At 38.2% G+C, this 21,595-nt stretch overlaps 1 protein-coding gene across 1 annotated transcript; it reads left to right on the forward strand.

The window, feature by feature from the left end:
- Window positions 1–18,344: 18,344 nt before the first annotated feature.
- gngt2a (guanine nucleotide binding protein (G protein), gamma transducing activity polypeptide 2a) lies at window positions 18,345–20,675 on the forward strand. The gene is made up of 3 exons (XM_026207623.1): window positions 18,345–18,886; window positions 19,925–20,014; window positions 20,175–20,675. The coding sequence occupies exons 2-3, from the start codon at window positions 19,931–19,933 to the stop codon at window positions 20,298–20,300; spliced, it is 210 nt and encodes a 69-aa protein (XP_026063408.1). The 5' UTR covers window positions 18,345–18,886; window positions 19,925–19,930; the 3' UTR covers window positions 20,301–20,675.
- The last annotated feature ends 920 nt before the right edge of the window (window positions 20,676–21,595 follow it).

Raw genomic sequence — 21,595 nt, forward strand, 5'->3', positions numbered from 1 at the left:
ATTCAAGCCACAGTACACAGTGAAGTCAGTGAAGCATGGAGGTGCAAGCATCATGATATGGGCATGTTTCTCCTACTATGGTGTTGGGCCTATTTATCGCATACCAGGGATCATGGATCAGTTTGCATATGTTAAAATACTTGAAGAGGTCATGTTGCCCTATGCTGAAGAGGACATGCCCTTGAAATGGTTGTTTCAACAAGACAATGACCCAAAACACACTAGTAAACGGGCAAAGTCTTGGTTCCAAACCAACAAAATTAATGTTATGGAGTGGCCAGCCCAATCTCCAGACCTTAATCCAATTGAGAACTTGTGGGGTGATATCAAAAATGCTGTTTCTGAAGCAAAACCAAGAAATGTGAATGAATTGTGGAATGTTGTTAAAGAATCATGGAGTGGAATAACAGCTGAGAGGTGCCACAAGTTGGTTGACTCCATGCCACACAGATGTCAAGCAGTTTTAAAAAACTGTGGTCATACAACTAAATATTAGTTTAGTGATTCACAGGATTGCTAAATCCCAGAAAAAAAAAAAAATGTTTGTACAAAATAGTTTTGAGTTTGTACAGTCAAAGGTAGACACTGCTATTTTTTTGAACACACCCCTTTCAACTAATTGCCCAATTGCACAGCCTTAAGAGCGTGCATATCATGAATGCTGGGTCTTGTTTGTTTTCTGACAATCTACTGAACCTACTGGTAACTTGTTTGCCACGTAGCAATAAAAAATATACTAAAAACCTTGATTATTCTGGTTAGTCACATTGTACTGCTATTATTTTGAACAATACTGTAGGTGTTATGCCATAACATATTTTTTAATACGACTGATGTGAATTTAACATTGAAAGTTAATGTGATATAAAAATTGCTACTAATCTTTCATTGTTCAGAAAGAGAGCAAATAACATTTACATTATCAAAGATCATTTTCACTCACAATCTAGAGTTCACTCACTCTCAGAAACTCCCATTAAAATCACTGAAACTGTTAACACTGTGAAATCAACATCTTAATTATAGATTCATACACACATCTGTACTTTGTTGTTTCTGACTGTTGTCTCCTGTAAGCGAGAGTGAAAGAAGCACCAGGGGGGCAGGGTTTCATATTTTTTGAAGCACCCCTGGGCGCCATTGGCTAGCGGACCCCCACCTTCTGTAAGCATTCCATTGACTCCCATTCATTTTGCCGTCACTTTGACAGCGAATAACTTTACATCTCGTTTAAAGACTCCATTTGTCCATTTATTATTTCTAAAGAAACACGGAAATGTATAAAAGGCTCCATTACCTTGTATCTTACGTTATGGTCCCATAGAAGCAGTTTTTGGGAAAAAAAATTGGCTAACTAGTGCGTCATAACCAGCGACTCTGTGTCGCACAGTAGAGAAATTACCGTATGGACAGGAGGAGAAGCTCACAGACAATCTTTTACTGTCTATAAAGCTATCGGGGGGACGTGGAGGCATAAAGTCAAAGGAGATAATTAATCAGAATATTTACCAAAATTAGCTCCTGTTCACACTCGCCTTCTCTGGGAGATTCGGTGGGTGATTCAGATTTCTCTTGGCACAGTGGATAGAGGATTTACACGTTGCTCACGTGACATCTAAGTCATCAAGCTCAGTTTGAGTCTGCGTAGTACGCCCGACCCCCAGGAAGTAAGTGCTTCTAATTGACTTCACTTGTCTCCGTTGAATCCGATGGGGTTGCTGTGTCCATTTCTTTTACTGTCTATGGGAAGCACCGGCATTTTAGCAATGGTTCATCTGAACGCTTCTGATTGGGCATTGCATTCAAAAGCTCAACAGAATCTTGTGTGATTGGTTAAAATGCACAGCGCTGTAAAAACTCTGGCTCAGCGCCAGCAAGCGATCACAGATCTGAATTTGGCAGCTGATGATATGACTACTCGCACCGGTGTGATTGTATTAAATTAATAAAACTTAATCGCTATATTTGTCTTTTGGAAGCTGCATTCAACTTGACTCCCCCTCTGTTATAAGCCAAACAAATACAACAAACTAATGTTACAGTGTAATTGTGTACTGTAATCGAATGTAGCCCAAGTTATTACCTGTAAAACAGTAGACAGCACATGCGGTGTTCATCTAATAAGGATCTCTATCGCAAGCAAAAAATAGCTTTAACGATATTAAAAACTCCATACTCATCGGGAAGAAGGAGGCGGGACTTTAATTATTCAAAATAAACACAAAACAGCGCGTCAGCCCCTCACGGCGACTGACGCGCACAAATAAAAGCCAAAACATAAAATAATGTCCCAGGCCTGGTCCTCTCTCGTCCTTCACGGTCGTCACTCCAATTTTAGATCCTTCCATCTCCTACGTGGGACTCGATACTGGCGGTGGGGCGCAGGTGTAGCTCATCTCCAATCACTACACCTGGCCTCACTCCTCGTTCCCACGCCTCTCGGCCCCGCCCCACTCGCCACAATAGCCTTTGCAGATTTGCTTTCAATTCAGTGCAGTTCCATAGCCACGTTTTCAACGCTGCTGATGTTCTTAAAGGAACACTCCACCGTTTTTTGAAATAGGGCTTATTCACATTATTTCCTACATTTAGATAGGTGGACAAATGCATTTTTGTGTCAGTGCATGCATTGTTTTAGTTTGACTGGGTCGGCGTTAGCTTAGCTTAGCACAATGAATGGAATCCTTTGTTGCCAGCTAGCATGGCCGGAGTAAAAGTGATCAAAAAAATAAAAAAACCCACCTAATTACTTCTTGTGGCCTGCGTATTCACAACGAGTACAAATAGCGATCCAGATTAACACTAGGCGATTTCCTAGGCAGATATTGACTTGGGACTATATTATGGGGAAGCACAGAAGAAAGCACTGCTACTTCGGCGCAGAGATATCACGCAACACATGAAAACAACAACTCTATGTGAATACAGGTATAATATGGGTCGATCTATACATGCGTCATGATTAAAATAATCACTTACTCTGTGGACAGCTGTCCATTTGGTCCATTCGGCGTGGGGCGTTTTTTCCAGTTCACTTTGTCACACCGGAAAAAAAAATCGAGTACTGCAGAATGGATCAGCGCCGTGAAATCCTCTGTAGATGTGACACAACTTCGGGCACGCTCATCTTGATCTGATGTGTTGAGCCTGGTCATCAATGGCAAAAACATGTCCCACTCTCTACAGCACAGACACTCTATTTCCGTCGGCATAGATTGGCATATTCCCCCACATTCACACCACCAGTTCATGTTGGCTCTCATCCTCACGTCCTCAGGCTGTTGAGCGATCGCAACTAATACACGCGCATATAAATTTCACTCGCGGCTGGCTTGACGGTGTTTTTCTGAAGTGCGGCTGGCTTGACCGCAGTCTCCTACTGTCGTTCTATTTCCAAAGCACGCAGCTCGTCTTCTGTAAACTCTGGTTCAAATAGGTATGGTTCTGGTTCTTGACTGTCTGAGAAGTCACCCTCTTCGTCTCTCTCAAAATCAGCCATGTTCATCGCCATTCGTGTACTGTAAGGAAAATAGCCAGGCAGCTACTATTCACGCCGGTATGTTGACGGAAGTCGCGGGATTTCATGGGTTGCGTGATATCTCTGCGCCGAAGTAGCAGTGCTTCGCCTGTGCTTCCCCATAATATAGTCCCAAGTCAATATCTGCCTAGGAAATCGCCTAGTGTTAATCTGGATCGCTATTTGTACTTGTTGTGAATACGCAGTCCACAAGAAGTAATTAGGTGTTTTTTTGTTTGTTTTTTTGATCACTTTTACTCAGGCCATGCTAGCTGGCAACAAAGGATTCCATTCATTGTGCTAAGCTAAGCTAACGCCGACCCAGTCAAACCAAAACAATGCATGCACTGACACAAAAATGCATTTGCCCACCTATCTAAATGTAGGAAATAATGTGAATAAGCCCTATTTCAAAAAACGGTGGAGTGTTCCTTTAAACGTTACAACTCTGAGTGAACCGCTTCAGACGCTCAGCGCGTGCAGCAGGATACTGAACAAATCATTCAAACTGATTCATGAACCAATTCACTCGTTTGCCAATTGGTTTGATCAAGCCTTTGAACAGAATTGACTCAAAATAATTAATCATTCATGAATGGGCATCACTCATTGTCCAGAGAAAAGTAGACGGCGCGTTTGGAATAAACTGAAGCATTTATAACATTTATTACATGTAGTTTCATAACAAGGTTCGGGAGAAGCACGTCAGATACTTAGCCTAATTAGCACAGGTGGAACCATTTAAGATCATCAACCTTAGGGTATAAATACAGCTGAATCAGCCTACCTGTCTCCATTGACGGTTTATCAGCATGCTGGTTCGCTTCGTCTGTCACCTTACCACAGACCCACTTTTCGTACCAACGAAGAGAGCTACACCGGGGTTTTATAAGACCTGCTGCTTTTGCTGGACCTGCGATTTTTCCTACCCAGTCAAACACGGCCATTGAGCAGCATTAAGCGTCATCGCGACAGCTGCTCTCCTCACCAAGCCACAAGTCGTGGCAAATAGACCGTGCAAGCTCCGAGCTCGCCTCGCTCGACACAATGATCGTGCCGCCCGAGACCGAGCTCTCCTCGAGCTGGAATCCAACCACCCAAGTTCTCCCCGCAGCAAGCCTCTCACTTCCCGCCGCGGCTCAGCCTTTCACCCCGGTGTGATGAGAAATCGATTTCTCATGACACCGGCATTCCGGCCGAGTGGCAGTTTGAGGCCGCTTCCTCTAGCAGCGCAGACCGCGCAACGTTAACCAACACATTTTCAGGCGAAGACGCTAAAAGCAGGTTCTTCTTCTTCATTGGATTTTTACGGCAGTTGGCATCCAAAGTGTTGCATCTAAAAGCAGGTTCGCGGCTAAAGTTTGTTAAATGACGTCATGACGCAGTTCCATCTTCTTCTACTAGTGTTTTGTGGTGGTTTTGGAAAACCAGCGTAAAGATGCATTACCGCCACCTGCTGATCTGGAGTGTGGAGAGCGCATAGATTTGGACTACAGATACAAATTTAGTTCCGTCGGATGATGATGCCACTATTAACCACGAAGCAAAGGCACTATTTCCACACTGAAATGTCCAAGACATTACATTTGCCTTACCGTGCACGTTTAAACCTCATTGAATTGATACAGACATAAGTTCCATGATAAAATTTTTAAAAAAAGTCGCCGGATAAAACCATCGTCTAAATGCTTAATTTAATTTTAAATTTGTATTTCCATGCAAGTTTTCTGGCAGGACCAAATTATTTAGGGACCTATTTCTCCATTCACAGGCGTGATCACTCAAAATTCATCTAAAACGCATGTTTTGACGCAGGATAGCAAGTGGGAGTAAAATTACTGTCACCTTTTCAGGACCGTAATACGAAAAACAAGCAAGTAAATATTTTTAGAAACCACTTAGAAGCGAATAGCACATAACTGCTATTAACCCATTTGCTTGCAAGCATCGCCAACGGTCCCAGTTTATTATCGTTTCACTTCCACAGCATGTAAGAATTACAGAAACTTCAGACACTTTGATCTTCTGAGATATACTAAGGACACACAGTGCATTAACATACAGACATCTGTTCTCACATCTCACTGAGAGAAAATGCAGGAAACGCCTCTCTCACATATGCAACAGTTCCTACTCATTCCATTCCTTCCCTTCACATAGCTCACTCAGAATGGTCAATAGTAGAATATAATGGTATATATTAATGCAAGTGATATTTACAGTCATGTTTGGTGTCATTTGAATTGTCTCAGTGCAACTGGTACAATGGTGTCTGTCTTACAAAAGTAGATTAAAAGATAATTCATTTCCTAAGAATTAAGAGATATTCTGTATATCTGTAATGGGAGGGAGTGCCCCTTCCTAGGGTCCTCCATGTAAATTACCTTCTGTTCCCATTGAGGTGTAAACTACCCTGGTCTGGGACCTGACCTAATGCAAATTCCAATTGTTAGTTTCTGTCTTCATCTCGGGGGATGTTTGTGTGAGGTATTTAAACGATTGCAGCAAAAGGATCAGGGCCTTCTGTAGCTGGAATGAGCCCATAGCATGAAGTGTGTCCACACACTTCATACTATGTATTTTTCTAAGAGTAAGGTATGCATCTTTTACTATTAGATTCATCTTTGAGAATTTGGTGTCTAGTATTGATTTGATATCTATGAATTGGCTATGTAATTGGCATAATCTTTACCTGACTGATAATAAATTGTTACATTTGATTTACTCTGACTGACTCTGAAACTATTTTCTCAAGGAGATTAAGTGAAAGCTATGTTTCCGCAAATCTGCGTCCAGGGTTAAGTGCATACTAAAACTCAGACTAGATGGAGCATGGGGCGCATCAGGTGAGGTTTTAGATTTCTGGCTAAACCGCTTGACTTTAGTTAAGTTGTACTCAGTTGCATTAACTATGGGGGGCTAGTAACAGTACTGGTCATAACCGCTGGTTATTGTCTCAGCTTTAATTAAGTTGTACGAAGTTATATGACTGTCGGGGGGGCTAGACAGATAGTGCTAGCAGAACCGCTGATTATTGTTTTGAGCTTTAACTAAGTTGTACATGGGTAGCTGAGGGGGACTAAATGGATTAGACATAAACCTCTGACTACTGTTGAGACTGGCGAGTTTGTGATCGTGGGGCACACGTAGAAGAACGGCCGTCGTGGGGCACCCTGAGCGACATAGATTCCTAATGAACGAGTAAAATAAAGTAAAGAGTTAAATTAGAATAATCAAATCTCAGAAGAATAACAATAATAATTAGAGACCAACAAACAACCAATTTGCCTTTCAACCTAAATTCGAGGTCATACTAAAATGGAGTCAGATTAGATAAGAAAATGGAGTCAGATTAAATAATAAAATGGAGTCAGATTTGAGCTTAACCTAAACTGAATAACTTTACGCGCTGAAAGACAGAACACGCAGGAAGCCTTCATCCAGCACTGGATACCTTCCTTGGGCCGAGTGCCTGGACCTTACAAATTAGCACGTTAAACATCACTCTTATTTGATCTGGATAAACCGTGCATCAGTTGAAAGTCTAAAGACTCTGGCTTCGATATTTGACCAATATTTCGATAAAACATCTTTTCAGTGACAGTTATTTAGTAAACTATGTCAGGAATACGATTCCTATTCCTGAACGGTAAAACGTCGAAGTGTCAGCTCGTGGACAAATGTTGATCATGTATCTAGTCAGAAAGAATCATGAACAGAAACATTTTTTTTGGGTAATGTAATTTCTGTCTCCATGCCAAAAATGGGGGGTGACTGGTACGTTACTGCTATAATCATGTCTTTCGGTACAATGTTTTGCAAGACTAAACATGCTTCATCATTTCCAAAAGCCTCTGTTGCCACAGTCCATACTACAATGTGAAAACAGCCTTCCAAACGTATCCGCCCTGGAGACCGCCTAATAGCCCGGAGGCCAAATGAGAGGAAAGATGCTTTTCCAACAGTAACATAATAATGTGGACAAGTGTGGAAGATTTTTATTAGTAAAGTTTCAATTAATCAAGTATATAATCAATGTGAATCTAGCCATTTTTGTTGCTAGTTGTTTTTCCATTACAATCCTATAGGTAATGGATATAAAGGAATATGCTTACGTGCAGGAATGTACAGGGCTAATGTATAACATATGGTTAGACATACATTAAGGACCTCCCCACCCTAGGGATTTAGGTAAAGTGTAATCTAAAGGAAAAGTTTTACCATGTGGAACCGCCCTGTAGAGGGTATATAATGAGATGCAACCTAGCATTCGACAGAACTCCTTGCAACGAGCTCTCGACTTTGTTTTGCTTAAAATAAAGTCTTTTCTTCTGAGAGAAAAATCCCTGACTGAGTTTGATCCTTTGGAGAACCGGCAAAATACACCACAGATTTGGCACCCCAGATGGGACTGGAAAGGAGCAGAGTGGACGACTGCTTTTGAGCTGACTGATGAGCAACACACACACAGTGGTGGCCACCATAGAATAAGGTAAGCATTTTTGCTTATATAATTAGTGTGTGTTGTTGACTGGTCAGCTCTGAGTGGTAAGGACACTTAAAATCTGCTCTTCCAAATTTAGAAAAATAATATGATATCTAAATTGAAAAAGGGGTTTTACTCCAGAAGAAATAACTGCATGCACATATTTGGGTTATTAATAGGAAGGCCTTGGAAGGCAACCTCGATTTAAGACAAATATGGTGTAGGCAGAAAGACATGGCATGCTGTGTGTCTGTGTTTATCGGATAGCTGTGCCGGGTAAGGACAGTGATAAACGGATAAGCAGATTAGTTAAGGAATCGCGAGGAAAAGTCCCATGGATACCGCTTTGAGAATGTATAAGGGAAATTCTCGAAGGACTGAATAGATGGGCCCTTAAGGACGCTCTAGGTAGAGCGAGCTCTAGGAAGAGCTGTGTTTTGTTGTGTGAATGTATCTGTGTCCGGACTGAATGAATGTGTGAACAAAGAAATTCCGTGTTGGGTGGGTAAAAGTTGCGCACCATTCTTGGACCGTCACTTCAGGGTGGCTGGGTGGAGTTGGACGCAGCTAGTATCCACTTGAGGGGGATGAATGTATTATGAGCCTTGATAATAAAAGGACAATTAATGTGTGATTATCCCTTAGATAAAGGGAAAAAGTATGCAAGAATAAGCACTCTGGCTCAATAAAGAGTGTAGCAAGTGTGAATGGGTTTAGGAAAATAGCATCAATAAAGTTTGAACCAAGATCTATAATAGATTTTTGCATTTAGGATGTCTGTGTGAAAGGGGAGAAAATTTTCTGAGCCCAGTGTAGTGGGAGTGAGAACAAAGGAGGACGTTTCCACAGTAAAGTTGTATTACATGGGGGGAGCAAGAGGTGCTCTCCCCTCCTGGACCATCACTTGAGAGTGATCAGGTTACTGAGACTGGTGTTGAGAAAGGAATGCAGGAGCCCTAAAACAATAAAGTCAACTGAAGGAAGGTTGTTTTAGAGAAAAATAAATACAAATGTTCCAAGAAATGGACTAATATAGAAATGGCAGATATGGTGGAATATAGAAATAATAATAAATTAATTAAAATAAGATGCATTTATTATTTAATAACTTGTCTGAATAGATTAATTTAAAATATGCACATGCTTAAAACTTTTTTTAATACGTGAAAACATCTAGAATTTGTATCTTGTTATCCCTGGGACACAGTATGAAAGTTAATCCATTACAGAGTTTCAGAGATTGGGCTTGTGTAAATGTAAAAAATAAAAGAAATAACTTGTGCAATGTGGAATGAAAGCAAGATTGGGTGACCAAGTTAATAGACATTTTGATTCAATAGCTATAGGCATTTTACAATAGGAAGGAAACTAGTTGCTTAAAGAATTAAATGTAATTATTTTATTTACAATAATAGGAATTCTTTTATGTTGGTTAGGAAACATTAATTCACAAATACCAGATTATTCTGAATCATGTATGCAAATTTAGAAGAAAAATGATGATTGAAGTCTTTATTTTACCATATGCATGTCATGCTGTTTATTTTATTTTATTGCAGTATACTTAGATAATAAAGGTAGCTGATTTCTGCATTTTGCAAAGAAGAAAAATGCTTGCTATTTTCCTGCAATGAAGAACTTGCTTTACTAACAAAGAATAAGAGAACTGCTGTTTTCAACCAGATGATTTTGTTTTTATTAAGGGACCACTGAAAGAAGAGGTTGAAAAGTGAAAATTACAAAAAGAGCTGATTGCTCAGAAACAATTTGGTCAGAAGTTACATAGGTACATTTGATTAATGCAGTCTCTGAGTGTTAAACTTTCAGATGATTTCTGGAACAGTGCCTTGACAAAGGAAAGCAATGAAATGGAGTCTGTCGAGGAATGGCAAAGCAGCAAACACAGCTGCAGAGAGAAGAAGAGGGAGGGGCTGACGGATGTTCCCCTCCCCTCCTGAAAGAGAAGAACACACTTCAGCAAGGAGAAGCCTGAAATTAAAGCAGGAAAAGGTGAATCTTTCACTTGAGACTTTTCCTGAGGTTGAAAAGAACATTATGAAATGCAAAACTCTGGCAGAAAGAAACCACTCTTTGAGTGCCATCACAGACTGACGACCCAGTACAACAGCCCAGGCTGATGAGGTCACCAGAAGGACTTCCATCCCTTCAGTGCACAGGTCCTGCATATTCAATGAACACTATAGAGACTGCTTCAAATGTTCATTATTTTATTTGATTATTTTATTTACTATGTTTTAATCTTGATTATTCACTGGTCTCACAGCACTTCCTTAAATTCTGTGTTTTAACTAACTTTCTCAATCTGCTTTTCAATAGGTTCCAGTCCAGCCTCATGTCTTAAAGAAAAAATAATAACTTTGACAGACAGAAGGGAGTACTTGACTCACCAATCAGATAAACATGGAGCTGGATTTGGCATAGTAAGACTGTTTCATTAAACAACTAGGGGGAAATGCACAACTAAATACTTGACAACAATGCTGAGCGCTTTGGGAAAGAAGAGAATAAATAAATAAATAAAAAAGGGTATCCTGATGAACAATAGGAAAAATTTATATGGTTGAAAAAATAGAAATATTGGTCACTCCATTTTGTTTTAAGGTAATTTTCTAAGGTAAAACTGAATAAAATAATAATGAATAAAAGATTATTCCAAAGATCCAAAATCATGAAATCACATATACTGTCATCACTGGGGATAACCAGATGGAAATGTTGATGGCCATGGATCCAAGATATGCAGAGATCTCCAATCCTCTTCTCAGAGTCGCTCATGAGCAATAACAAAAAAGTATTTGACTAAACTTTAAATTAGACAAACACGTGACATTTGAGAAATGATAATTGGCTCTCTCAAATGCCCAATGCCTAGGCCTAATATTCTAAACAAATTCATCTATGAGATTTTGGAAAAAGGAAGGAAAGAAAGAAAAGAAAAGTTTTTGAGAAAAAAAAAAAAAAAAAAAAAAAAAAAAAAAAAAAAAGGGGGAGTGAAAGTGTGTGAAAAAGTATGAATGATGGTGTTGTATGGCATGAAAGAGAGTGTCTGACGAGACACTGAGGCAATTCAATCAATTTGCCCAAACAGCTGTATACAAATTTGAATGTGGGCCCACAGGGCAAACTTATGCCCAGAAAAATAATGACCATGGAGGAATTTAGTTAAGTTTCCTGGTCAGTACCTAGGTCTTTGTTGTGGCAGAAAGAAAAACAGTGCCACACATGCACAGCGTATAACATGGGAAGGCAGAGCAAAGCACGCTTGCTCTGTCCACCCCACATCTAACTTTCTTTTCAGCATATCATGATGGAGCTGATTGTGTCAAAAGGATGATATATTATCTTTCTGACTGTTAAAATAAAGTGGGTTGAGTGTTTTCCAGGTCAAAAGGCATATACTACTGAGCAAAATAGGAAAATATCCAGTGATATAATGGAACTCAGTTTACAAAACAAAGAAGATAACTAAATAAGCAAATTGCTGAGAATAAAATTGAAAGGAATTAAAAAATAGTAAAGACAGCACTGAAATTGTGAAAACTCAAAAAGGGGCCGAGACAGCCCTCAACCCACATTACATTTCCACAGGTCACACCAAGAAGGACGACTAGCAAGATGAACAAATTAGCATGCTTGATAACACTAACAAAAAACTCAGAAGTTTTCCATTTACAGGTGACAGCAGTTCCAGTAAAGCCAAGGAATGCTTCGCTCCGTCAAAGAGAACCAGTGAGGGTGCAGTTATGATCTCAAGAGAGCCTTGCATGAATCAGAAAAACGGTTACAGAGTGACACCTGAGTTCACATCTCTAACCTTAAAATACACCAACCAGCTTCAACAACTCCACACAGCATGAAGTGAGGGATGAAGGGCGTGCTAGTAACGACCCACCCTTGCCAACGAGGGAAAGACCATTGCAACGACTCGCAAAGAGTCTCCCTGGTGAAGATGGAATGAGAGAGTGATGGGACTGCTACTGAGATCAAAATACTTGGGTGCAAATATGAGCCGAGAAATGGAAAAGAAAAAGTGGAAAGAGAATGTTAAGTAATGTTAGATGAAGAATTGAAGGTTATGAGAAGGGAAATATGGATGTAGGAAGATTTGAAGGGAGAATAGAATGAAAGGAGCAAAATAGAAAAGCTCAAGATTTGTAAACTGAAGAAGGAAAAGTATGTGTTATGTTTGGGGGACAATGCTGTATTTATAGAAGGGAGCATTTAATGAAGTAATGATCAAATTGAAAAGGCTAAGAATGGTAGATAAAGAAAATGTTGGAAAAGATAAAATGTAAGACTGGTTCGATTTACAGTTAGGAGCATGGGGAGCATAGATTATAACTAAATAGGGAAAGTTTTTAGGAATTGCATTATTGACAGGAGATTTACTATTTTACTGTATACTTCCTATATTGAGGTCACTAGTCAAAGCCACAGCTAAGCAAATTAAATTCAAAGATATCAAAATAATGGGAAATTGATACATAAGGTATCTAAGCTGAAGATCAACTCTTATAATCTTGTGATATTCAATGTGTGATGTGATTTGTATTTGTATGTGTATGTATTTTTACGCCTTTTATACAAAACTGTGATAACCAGGCAAATGCTGAACCAATTGCATATTCATGCTTTTAACAATGTTTACTATTAAAGAGGGGTTAGGGAGACTGGATCTTTTACTCATTCCTTGTCAAATTAGGAGAGAGATGTTTGGTCCAGTAATTCCTCAGAGTGGAATTTCATAATCTAGTCACTGGTGATAACACAATGTGACTTATTTAGTCACTAGGTAGTGTAAATAATATGACTGGATTATGGAGTAGCACTCTGGATAAAAATAATCAAATGTGAGACTTATTAAGTCTCAAAGGGGAGAATATGTGGAAGATTTTTATTAGTAAAGTTTCAATTAATCAAGTATATAATCAATGTGAATCTAGCCATTTTTGTTGCTAGTTGTTTTTCCATTACAATCCTATAGGTAATGGATATAAAGGAATATGCTTACGTGCAGGAATGTACAGGGCTAATGTATAACATATGGTTAGACATACATTAAGGACCTCCCCACCCTAGGGATTTAGGTAAAGTGTAATCTAAAGGAAAAGTTTTACCATGTGGAACCGCCCTGTAGAGGGTATATAATGAGATGCAACCTAGCATTCGACAGAACTCCTTGCAACGAGCTCTCGACTTTGTTTTGCTTAAAATAAAGTCTTTTCTTCTGAGAGAAAAATCCCTGACTGAGTTTGATCCTTTGGAGAACCGGCAAAATACACCACACAAGGCTTGAGAAATTGTCAAATCAGGCAACCAATTGCTAAGCTGGTAACACAGTAGGCTACCCTTCCATTTTTAGCTTACCCCATCATATGTTACTAACCCTTTTTACTCTTCCCGCAGCCAACATCTACAGCAGCCGAAGCAAGTAGCCTTTCCTCCTCACTGCCGCAGCAGTGTCTGCTTCCGCAGGAGCCTTTCCTGTACCTCCTGACTGTCGCAGCAGTGTCTGCTCCTGCAGGAGCCTTTTCTGTATCTCCCCACTGCCACAGCAGCGCCTGCTCCCAGGAGCATATAAAAAAAAAAATTATATATATATATATATATATATATATATATATATATATATAATATAAATAAATAAACCCACATTTGGTCTCGCAGCGAAAACTTTCCCAGCAGAGCACTTACATTTTCTCTTTTGTCCAGTGAGCATTGGGTCTCACAGCGGACGCAGCGTGATAAAATCTCCCAGTCAAGCTCTCATTTTCCTCTTTCCTGTTTTCTCTTTCTCTGCAGCGAGCAATTGGTCTCACAGCGGACGCAGCGAGAACTTTCCCAGTAGAGCACTTACATTTTCTCTTTCGTCCAGCAAGCATTGGGTCTCACAGCGGACGCAGTGTGAGAAAATCTCCCAGGTCAAGCTCTCATTTTCTCCCTTTCCTGTTTTATCTTTCTGTGCAGCGAGCATTTGGTCTCAAGACGGACGTATATAAAGTCTAAAGACTCTATAATACTTCAGTTAATTATATGTAAGTGTGAACTTGTGAAATGTAGTTTCATAACAAGGTTCGGGAGAAGCACGTCAGATACTTAGCCTAATTAGCACAGGTGGAACCACTTAAGATAATCAACCTTAGGGTATAAATACAGCTGAATCAGCCTACCTGTCTCCATTGACGGTTTATCAGCATCCCCCTCCACCCCATCTCCTCCACTAGAGTTCATTTTACACTTTTATATACGGGGGGGTACTCTAGGTTCGGGCCATTCCCGAGCTCGGAGCCCCTTCCCCGGACAGCACGCCAAATATGCTTTATAATACTTCAGTTAATTATATGTAAGTGTGAACTTCTGAAATTAAGATAAAGTAACAAGAGGAGCGTTGCCCACAGTAACGAAGTAAAAGTACAGATTTTTCCCAAAAAATTTAATCAAGTAAGACTAAAAGTACCCATCTTTAAATATACTCCAAAAAGTATTAGTTACCCCAAAAAATTACTTAAGTAAATGTAATGATGTAAATGTAACTAGTTACTACCCACCTCTGGGGGTGTCCCAATTCTTCGGGGAACATTTTCACCCCTAATCCTTGACACTCTTTCAAGGGACAAGGCTTTAGAAAAAAAAGTATTTAACCAACTGCAGTTCTTTCTAAATCTTAATTGACATTTTTCAATTTGGTTTTAAATCTGCTCATAGTACTGAAACAGCCCTTGTCAGAGAGTTATACATTATACTTACATTATGCTACCAACACTGGTTATTCTGTGGTCCTGGATCTCTTAGATTTATCAGCAGCATTTGACACTGTGGACCACTTTATTTTGATACCTACTGTAGATTAGAATCAGACGTGAATTTAAAAGGTACTGTCCTTAAGTGGTTTGAGTCATTTTTATCTGACAGAAATTTTTTTCAAACTAGGTGACTTCTCTTCCTCTGTTGCTTCTCCAACCAGTGGCCTACCTCAAGGCTCGATATTGGTACCCTCCTTTCTTTCTCTGTACATGCTTCCTTCCATTATAAGAAGGCATGGGGTGTCTCCTGTTAAGAGAAATCTTAATCTCCTATTAAGACTTTGTACCTTACTAAGTATTACAGGGGCAGCTGTGGCCTAATGGTTAGAGAGCCAGATTTGTAATCCGAAATTTGAAGGTTCAAGTCTCAATCCCGGCAGGAGTTGTGGGTGTGGGCAGTGGATGAACAGTGCTCTCCCCTCCCTTGATATCCATAGCTGATGTGCCCTTGAGCAAGGCACTGAACCCCAAAAGTCACAACTTTCACTTTTAAGGTCATAAGACATGTTCAAAGTCTGGCTAACTCAAAATGTTTTACCCTTAAATGAATGAATTCTAGATCTGGGAAGCTTATCGGCCTTCAGATCTTCTCATGTGGGAGATCTGGGTGTCCTTCTTGATGAGTCATTAAAATTGGACAAACATATCTCTTCTTTAATTGGTTGCAGTTTTACCAACTCCCCTTGCTGTCTAGAGTCAAACACTTTTTAAATGCTACAACGTTACAGATGGCTGTCCACACTTCTATTACTTCAAGATTATTTTATTGCAACTCACTATATTGCAATATTTAAAAGTCAAAAACTACTCTCCTGAAATGCTGCTGCTAGGTTTTACAAATGTGTCATTAAAATGGTCACAAATGACCACATCACCCCCATACTGAGGGCCCTCAATTGACTGCCTGTTCAATTTAGAATTTATTTTAAAGTTCTCTTACTGATGTATAAATCTTTATATAACTAAGCCCCTAGTTATCTCTCATTTTATACTCCCACTAGTCTAAGATCCAGTAACCAGAATCTCATTTTAGTTCCTCAGTCCAGACAAAAATGTAGAGGAGATCAAGCTTTTTCTGCCGTTGGGCCTCAATTATGGAACAATCTGCCACTTTTGGATTAGAGTGGCACTTTCTTGATCCATTTTTAAGTCACTTTTAAAAACACACTTGTTTGATCTGGCCTATTAAAATCCCATTCTTATTATATTGTATGATGGTCTTGTTTATCTATCATTCCTTTGGTTTTAAATTCGTATGTTTTATTCTTTCTGTTTTATGTGCTTATGGTTTGATTTTAATGTTCAACACTTTGGTCAATCTTGTGTCTGTTTTTAAATGTGCTTTATGAATAAATGAACTTGAAATTCTTTGACAAATGCAGCATTTGAGACCTACATGTTAGAAAGCATTTCCAATTTTCATAATGGCCCATCCTGGCAGAAAGTGAGTGGCTTCTAAACACAGACTGCACTGAATCTGTGCCGATGCACATAAGTGTGTAAAATAAATGAAATGCAATTTTTGACTAAAATATACATTGTGGTAAAATATTTGTTTCTGGATGTTAAAGTTTTTTTTTAATTTGCTAACAGGTGTTTACCAAGACCTAAAGTACTTTTTCAAAATTCTTAGCGCAACAATGTGAACATGTATTTAGTCTTCTCACCTGCACTATAACAGATTCAGAATTTCTCAGAATGAATACAGTGAAAATGATACAGAATATTATACAAACCTGTGATAGTTAAATTTGTTAAATAACACAAATATTATTAAGTATTTAATCCCATTTTATTAACCCATGTGTTTGCTACTGATCTTCGATGATCCAATTAAATCATACCAAGCAAAAATGACACATCATTTTTGTTATTGCTGAATAGTGTTAATCTTTCTTCTCCTGCTTCACATGCTTCATGCAATTTGTTTGAGCTGTTTACATTTGTAATGAACTTTTTATATTAATAACATTCAAGCAAACCCTGGCCATATTTAAAAGGTAATTTTAAATAACATAAAACATTACTTTCCTTAAAATGTAACTAAGTAATATAATTAGCTACTTTTTTAGAGAGTGACGCAATATTGTAATGCATTACTTTTAAATGTAACTTTCCCCAACACATAGTACCACAACCATTTTTAAGGGTCCCGGTATACAACAACAATATCATTCGTGTCACAGGGAAATTCAGATGGGACAGACATTGTCAATGAATCAACTAACAATTTAGTTAATTTCATTTAAAACAAAATCACATTACTGGGTTTTAAAACCTATGAATATAAGCTATCACCAAAATAACAAGCAGGAAGTGGAATAAATAACATTGCTCTATATTTCACAGTGAAAATCAAGAGTGAGAGTGACATCTCTGAGTCTAATCTCTTAGATTAAGACAGTCAAGACCTGGTGATGGGATTAACTGAGGTGACACACTTAAGGCAAGAGGCTTGTCTCTAGGATAACAGATCACTCAGATGAGGCCTTTAATTGGCATTGACATCACGAAGATAAAAGACCAAATATACGTTCCATTGTAGGTCAGGGACTGCATTACATTCATTGTGTATTTCAGTTCATTCTGATTGCATTAATACTAAATGTGTTGATCAATGTAACTTGGCTGCCTACAGATGGATTGTCTTATGGGACAGAGGACTGAATAAAGGAGGCCTCCATGTCAACAGTCACATATTACTGTATTTCATGCTTTGAAAATGTATTTAAAAATGAGTGGTATTGATATTACATGATTTTTTTTAACCTTGCCAGTTATCTCTATCGATTATAATAGATGATGAGCTGATATACCAAATGGGATGATTAAGTGGCCGCTCTGAGTCTACAAAAAAGTGTTGTCGATTGAAAAATAAAATGTTTTTGAACCATTTTGAACCATAAATATTTAAGAAATGTTGAAATAAATGCATTTGTTTTTTACTTGCATGATCATAAGTATTTACAATAAGTATTTATTTAACTTATTGTGTAATAAATGTACATTTCCAAATCCTGAGTAAATTTTTTACACAGTATTTATAAAAAAAAGTAATACATTAATGTTTCCACTTTCTTGAGGGAATATTGGCTTACTTTAGTATCACTGAGATACGTTTTTGTTAGTATATTTTTGTTAAATTTCATGTAATGATTTGTGTGTGTGTGTGTGTGTGTGTATACATATGTATATACATTTTAATTTGATTTAATTTGTACATCTTATTTGTGTGGATCCTATTAAATTGAAGTAGGCATGCATAAGAATTATGTAAAAGCCTTGTGTGCAAACATTGTATTTTCACCCACCCTGTGCCCTACAGTCATTGAAAACCCCATAGCAGGATTTACAGGATAACAGGATAATTAAGATGGCTCACATTCAGTCAGTCACATCTAGGCTCTCTGCTTTTTATTCAAAATGAAATCTAGAGAAGACCAGTGACATGTTGACCACAAACATTTCTTAAACACATCAACTGGTCATCAAGGTGGATAAGGATGCCATGGAAGAACCCTTTTGTCTAAATGGTTCCATAAAGAACCTTTAATATTTGAACAATCTTTCTGTGTCTCAAAAGGTTCTTTGTGGCTAAAGAAGGTTCTTAAGATTATAAAAAGGTTAGAAAGAGATGGCTCTTTTTCATAGACCCTTTGACTGAATGGTTCTTCTATGGCACCGCTGTGAGGAACCTTTTAAGCTCCTTTATTTTAAATAGTGTACCAACTTCAACTTTTCTCCACGTTACATGAAATCTTGCAAGAAGAACAGCCCACATGCACTGACAAATAAACCGCTCTGCCTTGATTTTAGGTGATTTGACTTCATTAATTACCAAGATGGCTTAAGCTGATTAGAAATCTGGATGGAGGAAGTGTGCTTGTTGGGGATCAGTCTCCACCCCTCTCAGCTCTTACCATCTGGAGGTAATCCTGAAGAGGCGAAGGCAGCAGACCGAAGCGCCCAGTTCATCCCCAGACCCCAAACCCTGTACATGGTCCCCTAAAGTGCAGAGAGCGACCCGTTCCCTCCATTGGCTGCCCCACTGAACAATAGGTAAGTGAAACAACCAGCAGTGTAGGTGACAAATCTGTATATATACAGAATAAATATATTTTAAGGTTTAATTATAGGAATGAAAATATACATAAAACTATTCAACCAGAAAAAGGTAAACATTTGATTACAGCAAAGGCTATGAGGAATTGTGAATACTGTTATGTAATCTTCTCATTCAAAATGATTCCCAGTAGTTGAACAACATCTTACCCCAATGGCAGAACCATAAAGTTTGAGTTATCAAAATTAACTGTCGTATTTGTTAGCATGTTTCTCCATAAATATACCCATGTACAGCGCGTTTACTTCATTGTGCTTATCTGGGAAATACTACTAATGATCTTGACAAAATTATATCAACATTTTAGGTGACATTAACTACAATAACCACATTTTGTAGAATAAAATACATGCATAGCTAGGCCTCACAGTATACTCTAGTTATGGTAGAACAGAGATTGCAGGCATTTATGATACACACTTGTTTATTATAATAAAATTTGATTTAATTTTAGGAATGTGGTGCCTTGATCAGAATTTAAAGAGAGAAGATGTGTGTAGTTTTTAAAACCTCTAAACAATAACTTGTTGTATGACTGGTTTGAATTGTTTTATGCTGTTAATCAGTTATCAGGAGAACCCTCTCTGTTTAGTTTGTTTGAAGTATCAACATAGCAGTCCATTTACAACTGTGACTCCAATTATTTTTTTCAGAATTATTAGTTTAGTTTTGCACAATAAACACATTAAAACTATTCCGCTCACTTAAATTCTGAACAATAAAGCCTGTTTTTCCAATGACACACAACATAAACATTTCAGACTACTTATCACACGTCCCATGTGTCAAACAGCTTTTAAATGTGATTTGTCTTGATCTTAAGGACATATATTGCAGAACTGTGATATAGGGATTTATGAACATTACATTTCCTCCTTCTAGAAAAGTGATCTTTCCAAAGTGTGTGACTGTCACAGATTTGTTGATTTGATATGTGACCCTGTAACTTTTGGTTATTGATTTATTTTTCTCAGGGCAAGATGGCACGGGATATGTCCGATAAGGAAATCCTTAAAATGGAGTTGGAACAACTCCAGAAGGAGGTGAAGAACACTAGAGAGCCTGTAAGTTTCTCTACCTGCTGACTGGCAGCTTAAATAAGTATCTGTCAACTTCTTTACATCCTGCCACCCTTGCATTTTATGTTTATTAAATAGGATATTTGGCTTTTTCTGAGGATTATATAAGAGGCAAAAGTCTGACATACTTTCCCTCTTTGCTCAGGTTTCTAAAACTGCAAAGGAGATTTGTGAGTGGGTAGAGGCCCAATCTGCAGAAGATCCTCTCATAAAAGGAGTTCCTGAAGACAAAAACCCCTTCAAGGAGAAGGGTGGCTGCATAATAACTTAGCACATGTGATTTCTTGTGGCAAAATTATATGAGGATGTTTTAGTTTGTGCAAATGAGCTGTTTAGCAGTCTGTTATCCAAACCTCAATGAGGAGTGAGCACATTGTGCTTAGCATTGGCATCTCCACTAGACACCATATACACGGCAAGACTTGAACAAATACTTGACCTTACAGAGTCAAAAACATATTGGTTTTAGCTGTGTGTAAGCGATCTACTCTTATACTGATCAAAGGCAGCCCACTTGAAGCTAACTCTTTGTAAATAAAACAAGTAACTTCGTAACTGAACTACTGTAAATCCATTCTTGTTCCATCTCCCATCATTCCATTTTCAAAAAAATAAAGTCGCATTCAGAAAGCACACACAAAAATGACTTTATTCTTTCCATGTCTTCTTTCTACGCTTAAATCAATTGAGCGTTTTTGTTTTGTATATTATACATCATGAGCAACCATAAAAGACTTCCAAGAGTCACTCTAATGTGTGCGGCGGTGTAGATAACAACACTGCTAAAAAAATAAAAACAGCATATGCTGGTTAGGTATGTTTTGACACTGGGATGCTGGTTTATGCTGGTCCTTTGCCAGCACATAAACCAGCACATGACCAGCATAAACCAGCAAAGGACCAGCATAAACCAGCATCCCAGCATCAAAACAGCATATGCTGTGTAATTCAACAGTGAAGGTAGTCTAAATAATTTGAATGTTTTATAACATTAGGCTATAACATACCTAATGTAAAAGATGTAAAACAGTCCTCTTTATTGTGTGACAGCCATGATGATGCATGTACAAACAAAATTATCATTGAATAACCAAGACACTAGGTAAAATTCTAATTTAATACTATTTGTTATAGCTTTACATTAAATACCCCAATAGATGAAGAAGGCCATAATAACTAAACTAAATAACTAAACATTATTTTATCAGTAACTTTTCAAGTAAGGCCTATTTGTTCAATCTATATTATTATTATTAGACATATATATATATAAATTTCAGCCTACATTTTATATAAAGCATCACCTTATCAGTGGCTATTTCTCTAGTATTGAGAGTGTGTAATTTTAGCTTGTTATAAAACCCTCAAACACACCAGAGAAATCGCGATTCTGGTTACACCACACCTGTAGGGGGCAGCATTGTAACATAAATGGGGAGGGTATGAAGCCGTAGTGAGATAAACTCATATCCCTTAAATATATACGTAAATAAATGAAAAGTCGATAAATCCATCAATCATTCCAAATTAGGAAAACTATCATGGGATTTGATGAAACAATTGGTT

The sequence above is a fragment of the Carassius auratus genome, chromosome 28 (genome assembly GCF_003368295.1).
Source record: "Carassius auratus strain Wakin chromosome 28, ASM336829v1, whole genome shotgun sequence".
NCBI lineage: Eukaryota > Metazoa > Chordata > Actinopteri > Cypriniformes > Cyprinidae > Carassius > Carassius auratus.